The following is an 18,845-nucleotide window of genomic DNA, read 5'->3' as shown; positions in this document are numbered from 1 at the left end:
TAACACAAACTCTAGCTGCATGCTATCAGATAAGTCATTTATCTTTCTTTGTATCACCTGTAAATGGGGATAATACTAGTTAGTGTAAAGAGGTTATTATAAAACAACTCAGAATAATTCCTAGCACACAGCAGGTTCCATGAAAACATTACCTCTATTACAAAGATTATACTCTGTTCATAGACCACTGTAGTCCCACCTGTAAATTTCTGCTCCTTGGTTGTTGTTTTTGTTTTGTTTTTTTGTTGTACATCCTGTTTTGACTGTATTTTGTGTTTGTTCTCTGCCTTCTTTCCCCAATGGTCATAACTGACTTGGCAAAACATTTGAGGTTATCTGTTGCCAAGGCAGTTATGCTCTACCAGGAATAAATGTTTAAGGTTATTTTGACCCTCATCTAACTTTGATGTAAATTAAGGTCTTTGAAGGTTGTGCCTTTAAAAACTATCCCTGAGCTTGGGCAGGAAGAGATTTTTTTCACAGGCACAAGCCCACTCTTGGTCTAGCCAACAATAAAAAGGATTTAAAACTTTTAATTGTCTTAACACGGTTGTCAATAATGATCTTGTATGGATCATTACACTCTCACCTGTTAAGATTTCTGAGCCAAAAGTATCCACTAACAAGATCCAAATTGTCTGATGATTAATATACACCAATCCCAAGTTAACCATTCTACAAAGCTGTGTAAAGTTTATCTGTGTGTTACCTAATTTCCTGGACTATTTGGTAGAGTGCTTGCCTAATAGTTTCTATCGTTAGCCGTGTATAAACAGGGCACGGTGGCACACAACTATTATCTCAGCATTCTGGGAAAACTACCTCTTGCACAAGTCTAGATTTGAGTCATGTGTTTGTAAATCAGGAGAGGAAATCTCTAGCCCCAGTGTCACTTTAGAGTTTCATTTTTCTCCCTTCTGCATTTCCTGTTACCTGATTCAGAAAGCCAGGAAAAATCAGAAATCCATAGGGGTATTCTTATCCAGCTTGGACTATACATAGCCTTTCTCAACAAATGAAACAAACCAGGCAAGGTGGCATGTGCCTTTAATCCCAGCACTACGAAGACAGATGAATTCTTTTTGAGTTTGAGGCTTGCCTGGTCTGAGTTATTAGACAGCCTGGGACTACACAGAGAAACCCTGTCTCAAAATAAACAAGCAAAAGGGTATGGTGGTGCCCACCTTTAATCCCAGCACTCTGGGAGGCAGAGGCACTAGGATCTCTGTGAGTTTGAGGCCAGCCTGGTCTACAAAGCAAGTCCAGGACAGCCAAGTCTACACAGAGAAACCCGGTCTCAAAAAAACAAAACAAAACACCAACAACAGGGAAACCGTGTTTCAAAAAAGCAAAACAACAATAAAACCCCAAACCAAAGCTAAGTCTTACGAGTAAGGCTACCCTGGGCTCCCAAACCTGGTCACCCCTTGTTCTCCTTGAGCCTCATTATTTCCCATTTAACAGTCCACACTAGTATCAACATTAAAAGACTGTTGAGTTCGATGTCAAACTGAGTCCATAAATAGGCAAAAAGTTTGAATGACTGACTGATATTAATAGAATTACTAACAGTCGCATTTTGCTGAATGCTGGCTACAGTGTGATTAGCATTTATCTGAACGCTAGAGGGAACAGAAAAAAAAGGGGGTGGGGTGGGGGGAAGAGTGTGCCAACAGCCCCGCGGTATAGTTTTCCCATTAGGTTTATGGAAGATATACCAAAGCATATACCGAGCACTTGGATCAGGATACATCCAGCTGTTAACAAAATAGCAGTGACAAGAATAAACAAAACTTCACTGGCACGTGCAGTCCGAACCTAAAGATGAGAGAACAACTCCTTTGTATTGGCCTTTCCTGGTGTGACGTTGAGGCCACCAAGGACGGACCAATGAGCGTCCGTAGGTAGGACCTAACGGCGATTGAAGGGACATGACAAGTTAGGCATTCGCCTAACTAAAGACCCCCAGTTAGACACGCTGTCTCTCTTAACACACACACACACGATCCCCTTAGCACAAGATGTCCGAGTCATGAGAAGAGCGAAGCTCTAGGTCAGCCCCAGTGTCACTTTGGAGTTTGATGTTCCCTTTTCTGCGTTTCCCATTATGAACCGTCTGCCTAGAGACAGGAAGGTGCCTCGATCTAGCGGATGTGGCGGGCATCCCTAGGCCGCAGGCGTGGAAGCAAGACTCCCTTCTCTGCCACCACCGGGGACGAGTGGCTCTGACCCAGACCCCCAAGCGGGCGAGGACTGGAGGCGCGCGACGGCAAGGGCCTTCGCCTCGAAAGGGAAAGGGAACTAACAAGCTGCGCTCTGCGGCCCGGCCGGGACGCTTTCCGCTGCCCAGCAGCGTCCAGGCACGGGCAAGAGAGGCCCGCGAGCCTGGGCCCACCCCGCCAGCGCGGCTGGGGAGCGCGTTCCGTTCCGCCTTTCCCGCCGCACTCTCATAAGCCAAGCGCTCTGCCGCCCCGTTACCACCCCAGCGTGCCGAAGCTCACCTCAGCACCAGTCCCGGGACCCACTCGGTCACCACTACCCGCCAGGACCCCCGCGGAAGCAGAGGAAAAGCAACAGGTTTAGCTTCCGGAAGCAATCTAGGCCGACGGGCGGACAGTACGCTACTCAAGCGACCATAGAGGAGAGGCCGCTCTCACGCTTAGAGTCGCAACCCCGCGCAACCTTCCCGCTGCCTAGAGCGGCAGACCCAGGGAACGCTGGGCGCATGCGCACTAGTGCGACTCGTGCCTCTGGTGCCAGCATGGAAGTCGCGGCCTGAGGGTTGGGAGGTGTTTTTCTGTTAAGTGTCTGCTGGAACGTGTCCTTGTATTTAGATGAGCTATCTTTGTTCAGACATCAAAATAATTCTCTCACGGTGCCCCACATGCACCATAATAAATCATATCTTCACATGCAGAAAACCCCAGAAGCAGTGTTTAAAGTTTATAAGAGTCAGAATTTGGAATAAAACGGCTGTATCAGGTTTAGCCCACAACTACCCACCTGGTGTGAATATGTCGAGAACTGTGTTTTCCATCTATTAGACATTGTGAGCGCAAAACAGGAACAAAGTAACTTTTAGGCTAAGGGTAGGTAGTCAAAACACAGTTAAGAATATGTTCCTATGTCCTATTTTAAGTCCTTGCGAGTTAAGGTTTCAATTTGTAATTAATAAATTCCTGATTATGCTGTGCAGATTAAGGTTTCTGTTTGTAATTACGAATAAATTCTTGAGACAGGTGCGGTGGTGCATGTCTGTAATCTCAGCACTCTGGGTGGCAGAGGCAGCTGGATATCTCTGAGTTCGAGGCTGGCCTGGTCTACAAAGTGAGTCCAGGACAGCCAAGGCTACACAGAGAAACCCTGTCTCAAGAAAAAACAAAAACAAAACAAATAAGCAAGTTCTTGTTTTTTAGATCTGATGTAAACTGCTTGCAATCCCACTCATGAAATGTACTTATTCTAGTTCCTTCCCTTTCATTGTTTCTTTCTGACAACTCTCTCACAGCTGTGAATACCTTACCTCTTCAGGCTGGAGAAGTGGCTCAGAGGTTAAGAGCGCTGACTGCTCTTCCAAAGGTCCTGAGTTCAATAGTTCAATTCCCAGCAACCACAAGGTGGCTCACAACCATCTATAATGAGATCTGGTGCCCTCTTCTGGTATGCAGGCAGAACCCTGTATAAATAGTGAATGGTTGGGAATAGTGGTACACAAAGGCTTGATTCAGGAGAATGAATTCAAAGCCATAGTGAGACACCCAACAAAACAACAACAAAAGGGACTTAAGGAGGCCAAGAGGGACTGCTCTCTTAAGTTCTGTTAAGGCTGAGACAGCTAGCTGGCCTATCCCAGGTGTACCCCTCTCCTCTTTATCCTCAGGTTTAGCATCTTTAAAACAACATTGAGATGGGTTTGATTCCTGGTAGCATATAAACATACTGGGCGTGGTGGCACACCTGTGATCCCAGCACTCTGGGAGTCAGGCAGGCAGATCTCTGTGAGTTCTAGGGCTAGCCTGGTCTACAAAGTGAGTTCAGGACAGCCATGACTACACAGAGAAGCCCTGTCTCAAATAAAAAACCAAAACGAGAAAAAAAAATAAGGAATTTCAAGGCCATTCCTTAGCTGTTGAGTGTGTTTGAGACCAGCCATCTCTAAATGAATAAAAAAGGCTGTTCCTCTCAAACTGGTAGAGTAAAAATGATATGTACTAGCACAAGAGACTGTGAACTTACTTTCTAGAGAATAATCTTTCAAGTGTGTAAGCTTTTTTCCTCACTGTGATAGGAGATACGTAACAGATTTTGCCACTTAAGTATTTTTTTGTTTGTTTGCTTTTCTAGACAGGGTTCTCTGTGTAGCTTTGGCTGTCCTGGACTCGCTTTGTAAACCAGACTGGCCTCAAACTCACAGCGATCCACCTGTCTCTGCCTCCATGAGTGCTAGAATTAAAGGCATGTGCCAAAAACCCCAGCTTTTTTTTTCCCTTTTGAGACACAGCCCAGGTTAGACTTGCATTCAAGATCCTATCAAATCAACCTCTTCAAATGTTTGAATTACAGGTGTGTCCCACTATATTCACCCTTTTTGTTTGTTGTTTTGAGATAGGAAAGGGTTTTTCTGTGTAGCCCTGGCTATCTTGAAACTCATTCTGTAGACCAAACTGGCCTCAAGCTCACAGAAATCTGCCTGCCTCTGTGTCTAGAGAAAGAAGATAGATATGTGTTGTGGATATAAACATGTTTTTGGTTTAATCCCAAGTGTGGGATGTGGGACTGATTCAGCTTGTCCACAGCAGCAAACTATTTGCCTCATGTGGACTCTGAGAAGAGCTCTTTGCCAGCTGCAGATAGTTTAAATCTGAGGACTCTGGAGAGAGAATAAATGCCAGAGGCCAGAGAGTATGGAAGATCCGAGAAAGAACGAGGCTGCGGCTGCTTCTCCCCTTTGGCTCCTGTTGCTGTTGATGCACTGAGAAAAGAGGTTGGAGATCTCCTGAAACAAGGATTGGACTGGCTCCAAGGAACCTGACAACCCTAATCAGCAGGAAGCAGCTAAGAGAACTGTTCTCCCGCTCTCACAAACTTTCTCTAGCCCGCTTGCTGTTGGGGTGTTGGAAGGAATTGGGGTGGAGTAGGGAGAAAGATATAAGAAATGTAAATAAAAGTTTTTTTAAAAGTATGCTAATTGGATATGTATGGTGGTTAGTACAACAAAAGTTATGTTTTATTATGCTGAGGGTTGTTATACAAGGTTAACACTCAATTCCTAACTATTGTCCTAAGCCTATCTCCCTAAGGCTGATCACCTGTGCAACTTATCTTAGCTGAAGGTCCAGTCTCTTAACAGAAGTCTACAATTTGAGGGCCAGGGTCCAGGGGACACCCTCCAGCCACAGAGCAGATCAAGGTGCTGTCTTCTCTAGAAGTGCAGAGCAGAGCATTGCTCTTGGTCTCTGCTTATGTACTATCTAGTGGGCATCATGTGGTGGTTATCTTAAGTGAATGATGTCATTGAGTGCTAGTTATCAGGTACAGCCTTGAGTATCAGAAGGTTCCTGACTAAGCTGTTAAATGTCTAAAAAGCATTATTTTTACTATGTGCATTGCACTCTGCTTTCTGAGTGCTGAAGTTAAAGGCCTGCACCACCGACAACTGGCTGCACTCATCCATTTTCAGAGCATATTATATTTATGCTTTATAGTCAGTGGCACTAAGTATATTCATATTGTGTGCAGCCATCACCACTATGCATCTCTACTATTATTTTATATTCCCACCCTGAAATTCTATTATTAATAGAAATACATTCATTAGCTTGGGAGTGGTAGCACATACTTATAATTCCAACCTGTAGGAGGCTGAGGCAGAAGGGTTACTGTTAGCCAACTTTGGCTGTATAAGCAATACCAGACAAACCAGGCCTTTATAGCATTAGAACACCAGTCTGCTTCTTTAAGACAGTGGTCAGTTTATCTGTTTATTTAGACAAAATATATTAGGGTTTTCTAGAGTCCTAGAACTTACAGAATGACTCTCTACATACATACATACGCACACACACACACATATATATAAATTATATATATATATATAATTTATTGGAATGACTTACAGCCTGCAGTCCAGATAATTCTAGAATGACTAGCTATAAATGGAAAATTCAAGAATCTGGTTAATCAGTGCCACCACGCCAGGCTCACATCCAACTTTTTAATTCTATCTATCTATCTATCTATCTATCTATCTATCTTCCTATCTTCCTGAGACGGGTTTTCTGTGTAGCCTTGGCTGTCCTGCACTCACTTTGTAGTCCATGCTGGCCTATAACTCAGAGATCCTCCTGCCTTTGCCTCCAGAGTGTACCATCTGTCCCGATGCAAAGCATGATCTTAACCACTAAGAAATCATTCTAGCCCCACCCCTCCAGGTTTTATAGGCAAGCCTTTCTTTTTTTTTTCTTTTTAAAGACATTGTCCGCCTCATATACATGTTATACTGTGTCTAACACTCTCCGTCACACTAACTAGAAGGTCCCATTATGGTCTCATATTTTTTCTCTCAATAAATCTCATTCCTGAAGGGTAATTATGTGTCCACTTCCTTTCCTGGACTGATGGTCCTTGATTTCTTTTATATTATTACTACTGTTTTATTATGGTTAACACACAGAAAGACCCTGTTTTGAACTTTCTGTACCCAACAACAAACCAACTAGTTATTTATACAGACTTATTAATATAATTCTTTATAACCCACATACTTTGTCATGAATGACCTTCAACACAATCCCAGGAAATTAAAATTTAGGAAGATTGGCTGGCTGCATTACCAAGTTACTTCATGAATGGAGCTAAGTTTGAAAACAAAGACGGACCCGGTGATACATGCCTGTAATCCCAGCACTCTGGGAGGCAGAGGCAGGCGGATCTTTGTGAGTTCGAGGCCAGCCTGGTCTACAAAGGACAGCCAAGGCTACACAGAGAAACAGAGAAACCCTGTTTCAAAAAACAATAAAAACAAAACAAAATGTTATAATCAACTTCTTGCGAGATTTTCCGGAAGACCAAATTAGATTTACTCAACGAACTTAATAAGATCATCTATTATTCATCAGTCCATCGAAAGGCTTCGGTGAGGGATCAACAAGAATCTCCAATCAACATAATTCACCTTCATTAGGGCCACTGTTTGCTAGCCTGGAGGGCCTCGACCTCGGCCCCGCCCCTGTCGTGACGCAACTCTGACGCAGGCGCAGCGGTGCGCGCTGTTTCCGGAAGTGTCCACCGTGGTCTGTTCCGTGGCTGCCTCCGACACTGGGTCGCTGCTATTTGCTGCAGAACTCTGCGCGTGGACGCTCGTAGGCCAGGACGGGGCCAGGTTCCGTCTGCGCCGCAGGATGGAGATAATCCGGAGCAGTGCGTGTCTGCCGTGCATTCCTGCCCCCCTTGTCCCCAAGCCCACCCAGCGTGCTGGGCCCAGACCTCGTGTGCTTGGTGGGGCCTGGAGCAAATCAGTCCTGCTGGGCTTTACATCTTCTGAAGCCGATGCTGCTGGAGGGACTTGTTCAATGAAACGGACATCCTTGGGACCCTTGCCTTTCTCTTCCCCGCTGACCTGCTTGCGCCTATTCCTTTTCAGTCATGCCTACTTCGGGGCTTGACTCTAATGTCAGGCCACCCATGGAGGATCCTTAGGGACTTGTTCTCCGACCCGGGCACTCCTCTGGACCCTTCCCCCATCTCTCTTTACTTGGTGGGCAGGAAGGGCAGGCCACTTGTTCTGAGCCCTTTCTTGGTTTCTCTGCAGATTTTAAGGTTAATCTTCATAAAGTGTATCAGGCCATAGAGGAGGCTGATTTCTTCGCCATCGACGGGGAGTTTTCAGGTATCACTCCCTTGAAAGCCCCAGGCTTATAGCTTGTATAGCTCCTTCACTTCCGAATTGTAACCTTGCTGGTTAGTAAAAGCTGGGGAGAGATGCGGTGGGTTAGTGATTGTCTGGCTGTGAGATTTGTGGATAGAGATTATGGTGGGTTTTGGTGCTGCTTAAAAAAAATTCAGTGTATTTGGTTAAAAAGCATGGGTTTAGGTTGAGGCTTTTTTTGTGTGTTCAAATACACCTAACCAAGTTTATCATTTCAAAATTGTGTGTGTAGTGTGTATTGTGACCATGTCTGTGTGTAAGTGGAGGCCAGAGGTTGATTTGAGTTATCTTCCTCTTCCTCTCCATCTTATCTTAAAATAAGTTTTATTGTGTTCAAAATAAATTGTCAACAGTCTCTTGTTTTACCTAGAGCTAGCCATTTCAGTTAGAATCTATCTGGGTTACAGGTGTGTGTTGCCGTGCCCCGCGTGGAGGACCAAATTCAGGTCTTCTTGTTTGCATGACAAGCACTTTACCCTTTGAGTCATTTCCCCAGTCCAATTTCAGTTGTTTTTAAGTAGTTTTGCAATTTGGTGCCATTAATTACAGAGTTGTTGCTATGCAGCCAGTACCATCCATTTCTGGAATGCTTTTTATCTTAAACAGATAAACTACTCATGGAATTATTCCATGACCTTCTTTAGCCTCTGTCAGCCATCTTTTGTCTTTGATTGTGACCACTCTAGACACATAATGTAAGTGAAAGTCTATAGTATTTTGTGACTGACCAGGGCTGTACTTAGATGGTAAATAAGGATATTATTTGATGCTTTAGTGGAAATCTTTATTGCTTAGCTCAGTAGATACATGTGTGCATGTATGTGTGTTTGTGTGTGTGGTGTGTAAGTGTACATACACATGTGCATGAATGGAGGCCAGAGTTTAACACTGAATGCTTTCCTCAATCAAACTCGACTCTTTTTTGAGACAGTGCTTCTCACTGAACCTGGAATCCACTGATTCAACCAGATTGACTGGATGGCCAATGTGGCCCAGAGATCCAATTATCTCTGCCTCCCCAGTCCTGCAGCTGTTTGCATGGATTCTGCAAGCTGTTTACTGACTGAGCCATATCTCCAGCTCCTAACTATTATTTTTCTGTGAATGTAGGAATCCAACCTAGGCCTGCCCAGGTGCAAGGCAAGCAAACACTTCCACCAGTGAACTATACTCACATCACAAATTAATATTAATTTTGAAAGAGTGTGATCTAGACACTTTGAATTAATTTAAAGTAATAGGAATATGAATATATACGGAATGGAGATTGACACTGTAGTATTTGACAGTTTAATACTAGCATTTATTAATGAGCCCAATCCTTATGTTTTATGATCTAGGAATCAGCGATGGACCCTCAGTCACAGCATTAACAAGTGGTTTTGACACCCCAGAAGAGAGATATCGGAAGCTTAAAAAGGCAAGTGGATATGTTCAAAAGTCTTTGTCATGTGGATCCTTCTGCTGTTGAATTATAGAGAGGTGGAATCATTAAGTTTACCTTTGCGTGCTCTCTAAGTGGGGTACATTTTCTCAAATCCAGCCACAAAGTAACATTTTAGTGATTTATTAAAAACAGCAAAAATTATTGTTAGCTGAAAACATTCTGGGGAAGGGCTATCTTTTTAATATTAATTTGATATGTAGGAAATAGATATGATGTAGTTGAAAGAATCAGTACTGGCTTAGGACTCGCCCACTCCCAACCACCAAGTTCTCAGTATAAGGGAGATTTATTTTGCCCCAGAGGAGAAAAGGACAGGGAATATGAGATAAAGACAGGAGATAGAGGGTGAGGAAAAAGAGGAAGGGCACAAGGGAGAGGGAACAGGGATATTTGTCCTGGAGGGACGAAGCACTGCCTCTGGATAGAGCAGATGGACATGGCCCTTAGGCAAATGGCAGTTTATAAAGGTAAAAGGGGAAACCCCATGTTAGGATGAGGTGTTTAATTTTATTTGGGCATGTTAATTTGGCGAGCCTTTGGCTTTTGATTGCTGGACTTCAATTCTTTGATAGTTGGACCTTGGTAGTCTGCACCAGGAGGAAGAGGTGGCCAAATAAGGGAATAGACCTTGGGGGCTAGCTTTAGGATCTAATCTAATGCTTTTTAGCAAGGCAGAGGGAATGGGGGAGGAGGGCAAGGCCTGCCAGACTCATGTTTGCCATGCTTGAGCTGGCTAGAGACCCTTCAGTGGATGCTGTAGTAATTTGGAAATGGGCCTGATAATATCCCCTGGGGGTGATAGATGGGCCCTTAATTGGGAACAGAATTAAGAACTGTGTATAAGTGGATACATTTTCTGTTATGTCTCCTTAGTCTGTTCCAGTCAGAAGTATTCAGCTGAAGTTATGCTGAGTGGTTCAGAAAGCTCAGATTGAGAACATTTGCTCACTTCAGACACGTGGCTCTCTTGTGACTGATGATTTATTTCCCTTTTCCAGCATTCCATGGACTTTTTGCTGTTTCAATTTGGCCTTTGTGCTTTTAAGTATGACCACACAGATTCCAAGTACGTTTTCTTAAGAGGTGGTAGGAATCCCTGGGTTATCTCCTGATGCCACTCTCTAAGTGTTCTTTTCTCTTATTTTCCCAGGCATGTAACGAAGTCATTTAACTTCTATGTTTTCCCCAAGCCTTTCAGTAGGTCCTCACCTGATGTCAAGTTTGTTTGCCAGGTTAGTATGGAACTGCATATTTTTCCTTTTGTGAATTGTTCTTGGGGTGGAGTGGAAATGTAGAATTGTTTTTAGATTTAGGTCTTGAGGCTGGAGCTGTGGGTCAGTTAGTAGAGTGCTAGTCCAGCATGAATGATACCCTGTGTTCCATCTCAGCACCATATAATGGCACATTCCTGTGATTCAGCCTTGGGAAGGAGGTATAAGAATCATGAATTAAGAATCACCCTTGGCAACACAGTGAATTTGAGGGCAGTCTGACTATATGAGAGCCTGTCTCAAAACAGAAAACAATCCCCCCCAGACAAAACAAAACAAAACAAAACCAAGTAACAAGATTTAAGCTTTGTGTAAATTATCTCACTTCTCTGACCTTCATTTTTAGGTTTTTAAATTAATGACATTGTTATCTCTTTATTTCAGAATATTATAAGAAGTAGGCTATAAAGCTAGGTAGATGGAAATTAGATGGTGAACTTTAATATTTATGAAGCTGAGTTGGGGAACATAACATTGTAGTGGTTCTTATTTGGAACTTCTGTCTTTCTCTGGGTTGAGTCCTACATCAGGACCTGCTTCTCTTTATGTCATTGTCTTTGTTCTTACCTTAGGGTGGAATTTTAGTTTCTGAAAGAGTCAAACTTTTTTTTTTGAGACAGGGCTTCTCTATGTAATCCGGTACTGGAACTCTGTAGATCAGGCTGACCTCCAACTCCCAGAGCTCCACCTGCCCCTACCTTCCAGTGCTAGGATTAAAGGCATGCACCACCACTGCCCACCACCCAGCTAAGAGTGGGTACTTTCTCATAACTCACCAGTTAGGAAACAAGGTGGAAAAGACTACATTTTCCTTTCAAAGAAAGGAGAGCGCAGAGATTCAGGGAAACTTTCCCTGGACTCTTGTGGTAGCTGGTTCGTCAGACACTGCATCCTTACAGTCTTGTTATTTGTTGTCATGGATAGGAAAGTGAGCATGTGAGTGTACAGTAGAAGGAGAGGGTCCGCTGCTCCTCCCCTGTAAGCCTGCATGCTAGCTTCTCTCCCTATAGTAACGTGACTTCATCGTAATCTTTTCTTATTTTTGCCATGAAAGTGGTACTGCAGCTGTGGAAATACAGAGGATAGACTCCTGAGCACTTTCTAAAGTAACAAAAGATAAGGTCTGGGAATATAGCTTAGTAGGTAGAATGCTTGCCTGGTATGCACAAATCCCTGGATTTGACTCCCGGCACTCGCATAAACTGGGCATGGTGCTATATACCCATAATCCCAGAACTAGGGAGGTAGGGAAGGCTGATCAGAAGTTCAGGGTCATCCTTGGCTACACAGCAAATTTTGAGGCCAGCTTATGTATGGACTTCTGTACACGCCTATGGGTGCACTCATGCTTACTATACTGCACTCCTGTAGGCCAGAGGACAGCCTGACCTGTGGGGGTCTATTCTTTTTCTGCCACATACATCCTAGGGATTGAACTCAGGGCTTTAGACTTGTTAGTCAGACCTACTGAGCCATCTCCCTGACCCAATTTCTGGGCTTTAGTCTGGAAGGCAAAGGAACAGGCAGAGGCAGGTTTAGCCTTGATGTGAGCTTGTAAATCTATGGACAAGGTGAATGTGTGTTTGAAACAAGGGCACCTGGCCTAGGCAGGCCTCGTCTAGTTGTACAGATGAGGATGGCTGTGAACTTCTGGTTCTCCTGCCTCTGTCTGCTCCCCAAGTGCTGGTGTTGTGGTTGTGAACCATTGCACCTGGTTTTCTGTAGTGCTAGAGATGTGTCCCCAGGGCCATGCATGCTAAGGTTGCATTTCACCAGCCGAGTGTCTTTAGCCCTGTAGAGTGGGTCTGTTTCTTTACTTTTTCCTGTTTTCTATTTTTATTACAGACTACTTAGGGTTGAATGTTTGTTAAGAACAGAGGACTAGTTGGATGTGGTGGCACTAGCCTTTAATCCCAGCACGATAATACTAGCACTTTGAGGCAAAGACAGATAGATCTCAGAGTTTGAGGTCAGCCTGATCTAAATTGGGAGTTTTGGGCCAGCCAGAGCTACATAGTGAGACCCTGTCTCTAAAACAAAACATAACAAAACAGAACAAATAACCCGATTTAGATGGCCAGGCATAATGGCACATACCTGTAATTCTAGGATCTCATTCATGATAAATAAACACTTTATAAACCAAGCTACTGCTCTGGCCCTAAAGATTTTTATTTATTTATTTATTTTTTTTTTTGGTCATTGTTGTTTGCTTGTTTTATTTAAAAGTGTATAGTACAGGCTCTGGGGAGATGGCGGAGTGGGGGATCTCAATTCTGATCCTTAGAACCAATGGAAAATCAGGCATGCCAGCCATAATCTGTAATTACAGGGCTGCATGTTGAGACAGGTGGGCTTTTAGTGGATGTGCTTGCTGGTAAGGATTCAACAAGAGATCATGTCTCAAAAATTAAGGTGGAGAAAAATGCTCATTGTTGACTTCAGGCCTCCACACATGGCTGTGTGGGTGAGTTGAGTGCACCTGTGTACACGTGTATACAGCACATACAGTGAGGTTTTATATACACACAGCAAAGTAGAGAATGATACGAGGATACAGACATGCCTAGGCATGTGCACCATTTTCCACACACTGCGCGATTGTGTTCCACACACAAACATATAAGCACATATCTGTAGAGTAGTATTTTACGAAGGAGTTAGGTGCTAGATTCTGAATAGATTTAAATTATGTCACAATCCCTCTGAAAGAGTTCCCACCCTTGCTGGGCACAGTGGTGTGTACTTGTAATCCCAGCACTCAGAAGGTAGAGGCAGGTGGATCTCTGTGAGTTCAGCCTGTTCTACAAAGCGAGTCCAGGACAGCCAAGGCTACGCAGAGAAGCCCTGTCTTGAAAAACAAAACAAAACAAAAAGGAGTTTCCACCCTTAAATCATATGGTACCTGAAGGCAAAACAACTTACTGTTTCCTTGAAATATACCTAACACTGAGCTGCTATTTAAGATATAGAGGAGTAGGCTGCAGAATGTTATAGAGCCCAGGATTGTGTGGCAGAGAGAAACAACGACAGTTTAATGCTTTTTGTTTTCTTTTCCTCTATCCTCCACCTTCTCTTCCTCTATATGTTTTCTGAGACTTGGTCCCGTATTGACCTGGCTGACTTCAAAATTACTACATAGCCAGGAATGACCTTGAACTTTTCCTTTTCTTGCTAGATGTGTGTCACAAATCTGCCTTTCTCCTTAATAAATGGTAAAATAATTGTGTGCATATTTCTAGAATAAATGTCATTGTGATTTATTTACCAGTAAGTGGTTGATTTGTCTACCTATTTTATATGCCTATGCCTGGAGTTGTATGAAATTCCTTGGGTGAGAAGGGGTTTCTAGTGGAAAAAGTTCAAGCAGCCTTGGGTTGGCACTTGGTAGACAAACTGCCTATCCAGGTCTCTCTAAGTCTGTCTGCAGAAGTGGAGTGTTGACATGAGTATATAAGACTTTAGGAAAACAGAGGAAATCACAGCAGCTGCAGTATTGTTTTCCTCTTTCATTATTTTGAGGAAGGGAGGGCTTCATGATTTGGCTAACCTCATATACAATCTCTAAAATTATTTACTCAGCTTTAATAAATCTACTTGCATATCCAGCTTCTTCTAGGCACAGGATACATTGGCTTAGTCAAATTTGCTTAGTTAAAGGTTTTGTTCTGGATCTTGAACATTAAGAACTTCCAACTGGCCAGGCATAGTTGGGCACACCTGTAATCCCAGCACTTTGGGAGACAGAGGTAGGAAGATCGTGAGCTTGAAGCCAGCCTCATCTACAAAGCAAGTATGGGACAGCAAAGGCTACACAGAGAAACCCTGTCTTGAAAAATAACAAACAAACAAAAAACCCACCACCACCAACAACAACAAAAAAATTCAACTGGCCAGGTCTTGTGGCACAGGCCTGTCATCCCAGCTACTTAGGATGCTGAGGCAGTTAGGAACAAGAGCTCAAGCCATCCATGGGCTACAGAGTGAGTTCAAAGCTGTCTTGGACAACTCAGGAAGACCCTGTCTGAAAACAAACCACAAAAGCAAAATGCTTTTGGCTACAGCTTCATGGTAGAGCACTTTCATAGCATGTATGCAACCCCACTTCAGCACCCACTTCTCAGAAATAAAACCAAGAACCCACAAAGAAGGAACATTTAGAAGTGGAATTGTAGCTCATTTGGTAGAGTGCTCGCCTAGCATAAATGAAGCTTTGGAGTCCATCCACAGTACCTGTAGCCTGGGAATGGTTGTACACAGCTGCAGTTTCCGCTCTCAGGAAGCAGGAGGATTAGGAAGTTCAAGGTCATTTTCAGTTACCTAAGTGAATTCTAGCTAGCCTGAGGTATATGAGGCTATGTCTCAAAACAAACAAACAAACAAACACAAACCAATATGAGACAAAAGAAAACAATATTCAATTTGATTTTGGGCCTTCTGGGCTGGTAAAATGGCTGAAGGGGTAAAAGTGCTTGCTCTGAATTCAATCCCTGGAACTCACCTAAAAGTGGGAGGGGAGAATCAACTCTACAGGTTGTCCTCTGACCTCTACGTGTGCATGTCATCCCACCACCACCCCTCTTAAACACACACACACACACACACACACAGTACGACTAATGGTAAAATATGGGCCTTCTGTATCGTTTTTTCGTAGATAATGGCTTACATAGCTTTGGCCTTAGAGCTTTTATGAATGTACTTTACTTCTGTTTACAGCGTCATAGTCAGTATAGTAGCAAGAGAGCAGGAGCCTCCTGCTACTGGGGAATTATCTGTCCACTCAGTGGATTTTTAACAAATATTATAAAACGAAGAGTGTTTTATAAAGCTCTTAAGAGGAAGAGCCATGGTGTTTTAAGTAAAAGAATCGTCGTGGCAGCTATGGCTAAAGATCCTGTCTTCTGATGTTTGGTCTGCTGCTTTCTTGGTAGTTTGTCATGGTTACTTCTCTGCTATCCTGACACTTAACTCAAGTCTCACTGACATGTGTGTTGTCTATTTCAGAGCTCCAGCATTGACTTCCTAGCGAGCCAAGGATTTGACTTTAATAAAGTGTTTTGCAGTGGTAAGACTGTCTATTTCACTTAGCTTTGTGATTGATAAACCTTTGAAATCCTTCAGAAGTAAATCTCATTTTGCTTGAGAATTACCCTTTTTTTTAAAGACTTTATTTTATTAATTTACAATTTAATATGTAGAGCAGGTTGGTCTCAGATTTGCTATGTTACAAGGGTGACCTTAAATTTTTTTTTTCCCTGTTTTGAGACAGTGATAGGTTTCCGGCGTGGCACTGATGTAGCAGATGCCTCATCCAGCTTGTCAGCGGGTGCTTGGACTCTAAACTCCACTCCTCATGCCTTTACTGTGGGCATTTCACTGATTGGGCTATGTCTCTGAACCTCTATTTTAATTTTTTCTATTATTATTATTATTATTATTACTATTATTATTATTATTAATTACACTTTATTCATTTTGTATCCCCCCATAAGCCCCTCCCTCCTCCCCTCCCGATCCCACCCTTCCTCCCCTTTCTGCATGCATGCCACTCCCCAAGTCCACTGATAGGGGAGGTTCTCTTTTCCTTTCTGATCTTAGTCTATCAGATCCATCAGGAATGGCTGCATTGTCTTCTTCTGTGACCTGGTAAGGCTGCTCCCCCCTCAGGGGGAGGTGATCAAAGAGCAGGCCAATCAGATTGTGTCAGAGGCAGTCCCTCTTCCCATTACTATGTAACCCACTTGGACACTGAACTGCCATGGGCTACATCTGTGCAGGGGTTCTAGGTTATCTCCATGAATAGTCCTTGGTTGGAGTATGAGTCTCTGGGAAGTTCCCTGTGTTCAAATTTTCTTGTTCTGTTGCTCTCCTTGTGGAGTTCCTGTCCTCTCCAGCTCTTGCTATTTCCCACTTCTTACATAAAATTCCATTCACTCTGTCCGACAGTTGGCCATCAGGCTCAGCATCTGCTTTGATAGTCTGCAGGGCAGAGGCTTTCAGAGGCCCTCTGTGGCAGGTTCCTAGGTTGTTCCTGTTTTCTTCTTCTGGCTTTCAGAGGCCCTCTGTAGCAGGTTCCTAGGTTGTTTCCTGTTTTCTTCTTCTTCTGATGCCATCCTCTTAGCCTTTCAGGATGGGGATTGAGCATTTTAGTTAGGGTCCTCTCTTTTGCTTAGTTTGTTTAGATTTTAGTGGGTTTATCCTATGCTGTATGTTTATATGAGTGAGTATATACCGTGTGTGTCTTTTTGCTTCTGGGACAACTCACTCAGGATGATCCTTTCCAGGTCCCACCATTTACCTGCAAATTTCATGATTTCCTTATTTTTCATTGCTGAGTAATACTCCATTGTATAGATGTACCACAATTTCTGCATCCATTCTTCAGTTGAGGGGCATCTGGGCTCTTTCCAGCTTCTGGCTATTACAAATAAAGCTGCTACAAACATGGTTGAGCAAATGTCCTTTTTGTGTACTTGAGCCTCTTTTGGATATATGCCTAGGAGCGGTATGGCTGGATCTTGAGGAAGCACTATTCCTAGTTGTCTGAGAAAGCGCCAGATTGATTTCCAGAGTGGTTGTACAAGTTTACATTCCCACTAGCAGTGGAGAAGGGTTCCCCTTTCTCCACAACCTCTCCAGCATGTGTTGTCACTTGAGTTTTTGATCTTGGCCATTCTGATGGCTGTGAGGTGAAATCTCAGGGTTGTTTTGATTTGCATTTCCCTAATGGCTAATGAGGTTGAGCATTTCTTTAAATGCTTCTCTGCCATTCGATATTCCTCTACAGAGAATTCTCTGTTTAACTCTGTGTCTCATTTTTTAATTGGATTACTTGGTTTGTTGCTTTTCAGCTTCTTTAGTTCTTTATATATACTGGATATTAGTCCTCTGTCAGGTAGAGGGTTGGTGAAGATTCTTTCCCAATCTGTAGGCAGTCGCTTTGTTTTGATGACAGTATCCTTTGCTTTACAGAAGCTTTTCAGTTTCATGAGGTCCCATTTATTGATTGTTGCTCTCAGAGCCTGTGCTGTTGGTGTTCTGTTCAGGAAGTTCTCTCCTGTACCAATGAGTTCTAGGGTATTCCCCACTTTTTTTTCTAGCCGATTTAATGTATCTGGTTTTATGTTGAGGTCTTTGATCCACTTGGACTTCAGTTTTGTGCAGGGTGATAAGTATGGATCTATTTTCATTTTTCTATATGTAGACATCCAGTTAGACCAGCACCATTTGTTGAAGATGCTATCTTTTTTCCATTGTATGGTTTTGGCATCTTTGTCAAAAATCAGGTGTCCATAAGTGTGTGGGTTTATTTCTGGGTCTTCTGTTTGGTTCCATTGATCCACCATTCTGTTTCTATGCCAGTACCATGCAGTTTTTATAACTGTTGCTCTATACTACAGCTTGAGATCAGGGATGGAGATACCTCCAGAAGATCTCTTATTGTAGAGGATTGTTTTAGCAATTCTGGGTTTTTTGTTATTCCATACGAAGTTGAGAATTTTTCTTTCCAGGTCTGTAAAGAATTGTGTTGGCAATTTGATGGGAATTGCATTAAATCTGTAGATTGCTTTTGGTAAGATGGCCATTTTTACTATGTTAATCCTGCCAAGCCATGAGCATGGGAGATCTTTCCATCTTCTCATATCTTCTTCTAATTCTTTCTTCAGAGACTTGAAATTTTTTTTCATACAAGTCTTTGACTTCCTTGGTTAGGGCTACACCAAGGTACTTTATGTCATTTGTGGCTATATTGTGAAGGGTGTTGTTTCCCTAATTTCTTTCTCAGCCCTTTTGTCTTTTGTATACAGGAATGCTACTGATTTTTTTTGAGTTGATTTTGTATCCGGCCACTTTGCTGAAGGTGTTTATCAGCTGTAGGAGTTCCCTGGTAGAGTTTTTGGGGTCACTCATGTGTACTATCATATCATCTGCAAATAGTGATAATTTGACTTCTTCCTTTCCAATCTGTATCCCCTTAATCTCCTTCAACTGTCTTATTGCTCTAGCAAGGACTTCCAGCACTATGTTGAAGAGATATGGAGAGAGTGGGCAGCCTTGTCTTGTCCCTGATTTCAGTGGGATTGATTTAAGTTTCTCTCCGCTCAGTTTGATGTTGGCTATAGGCTTGCTGTATATCGCCTTTACTATGTTTAGATATGTGCCTTGTATCCCTGATCTCTCCAATACTTTAAACATG

The 18,845-nt window shown here is 43.0% G+C and overlaps 2 protein-coding genes across 20 annotated transcripts in view; one reads left to right on the top strand and one right to left on the bottom strand.

Annotated features, from left to right (window-relative positions):
- The window catches only part of Bfar (bifunctional apoptosis regulator), a 63,750-nt gene extending 61,037 nt beyond the window's left edge, over window positions 1-2,713 (bottom strand). For 12 of the 18 annotated variants that reach the window (XM_060364213.1, XM_060364220.1, XM_060364224.1 and 9 more), the window contains exon 1: window positions 2,502-2,712. The gene's annotated coding sequence lies outside the window, so the exon portion shown is untranslated. Of the gene's footprint in view, window positions 1-2,501 lie in introns of all 18 variants that reach the window. The other 6 variants (XM_060364215.1, XM_060364218.1, XM_060364214.1 and 3 more) reach the window with 1 other exon arrangement.
- Window positions 2,714-7,261: 4,548 nt separating this feature from the next.
- Parn (poly(A)-specific ribonuclease) overlaps window positions 7,262-18,845 on the top strand; it is a 154,116-nt gene continuing 142,532 nt past the window's right edge. For both annotated transcript variants that reach the window (XM_021650819.2, XM_060364211.1), the window contains exons 1-6: window positions 7,262-7,419; window positions 7,811-7,888; window positions 9,268-9,347; window positions 10,373-10,440; window positions 10,525-10,606; window positions 15,653-15,713. In XM_021650819.2, coding sequence (XP_021506494.1) covers window positions 7,401-7,419; window positions 7,811-7,888; window positions 9,268-9,347; window positions 10,373-10,440; window positions 10,525-10,606; window positions 15,653-15,713 — 388 coding nt within the window. In that variant the 5' untranslated portion in view covers window positions 7,262-7,400. The remainder of the gene's footprint in view (window positions 7,420-7,810; window positions 7,889-9,267; window positions 9,348-10,372; window positions 10,441-10,524; window positions 10,607-15,652; window positions 15,714-18,845) is intronic.

This window comes from Meriones unguiculatus, chromosome 11, assembly GCF_030254825.1.
Source record: "Meriones unguiculatus strain TT.TT164.6M chromosome 11, Bangor_MerUng_6.1, whole genome shotgun sequence".
NCBI classification, from domain to species: domain Eukaryota; kingdom Metazoa; phylum Chordata; class Mammalia; order Rodentia; family Muridae; genus Meriones; species Meriones unguiculatus.
The sequence above is the reverse complement of the archived record's forward strand: the minus strand, read 5'-3'. Positions and strand labels throughout refer to the sequence as shown.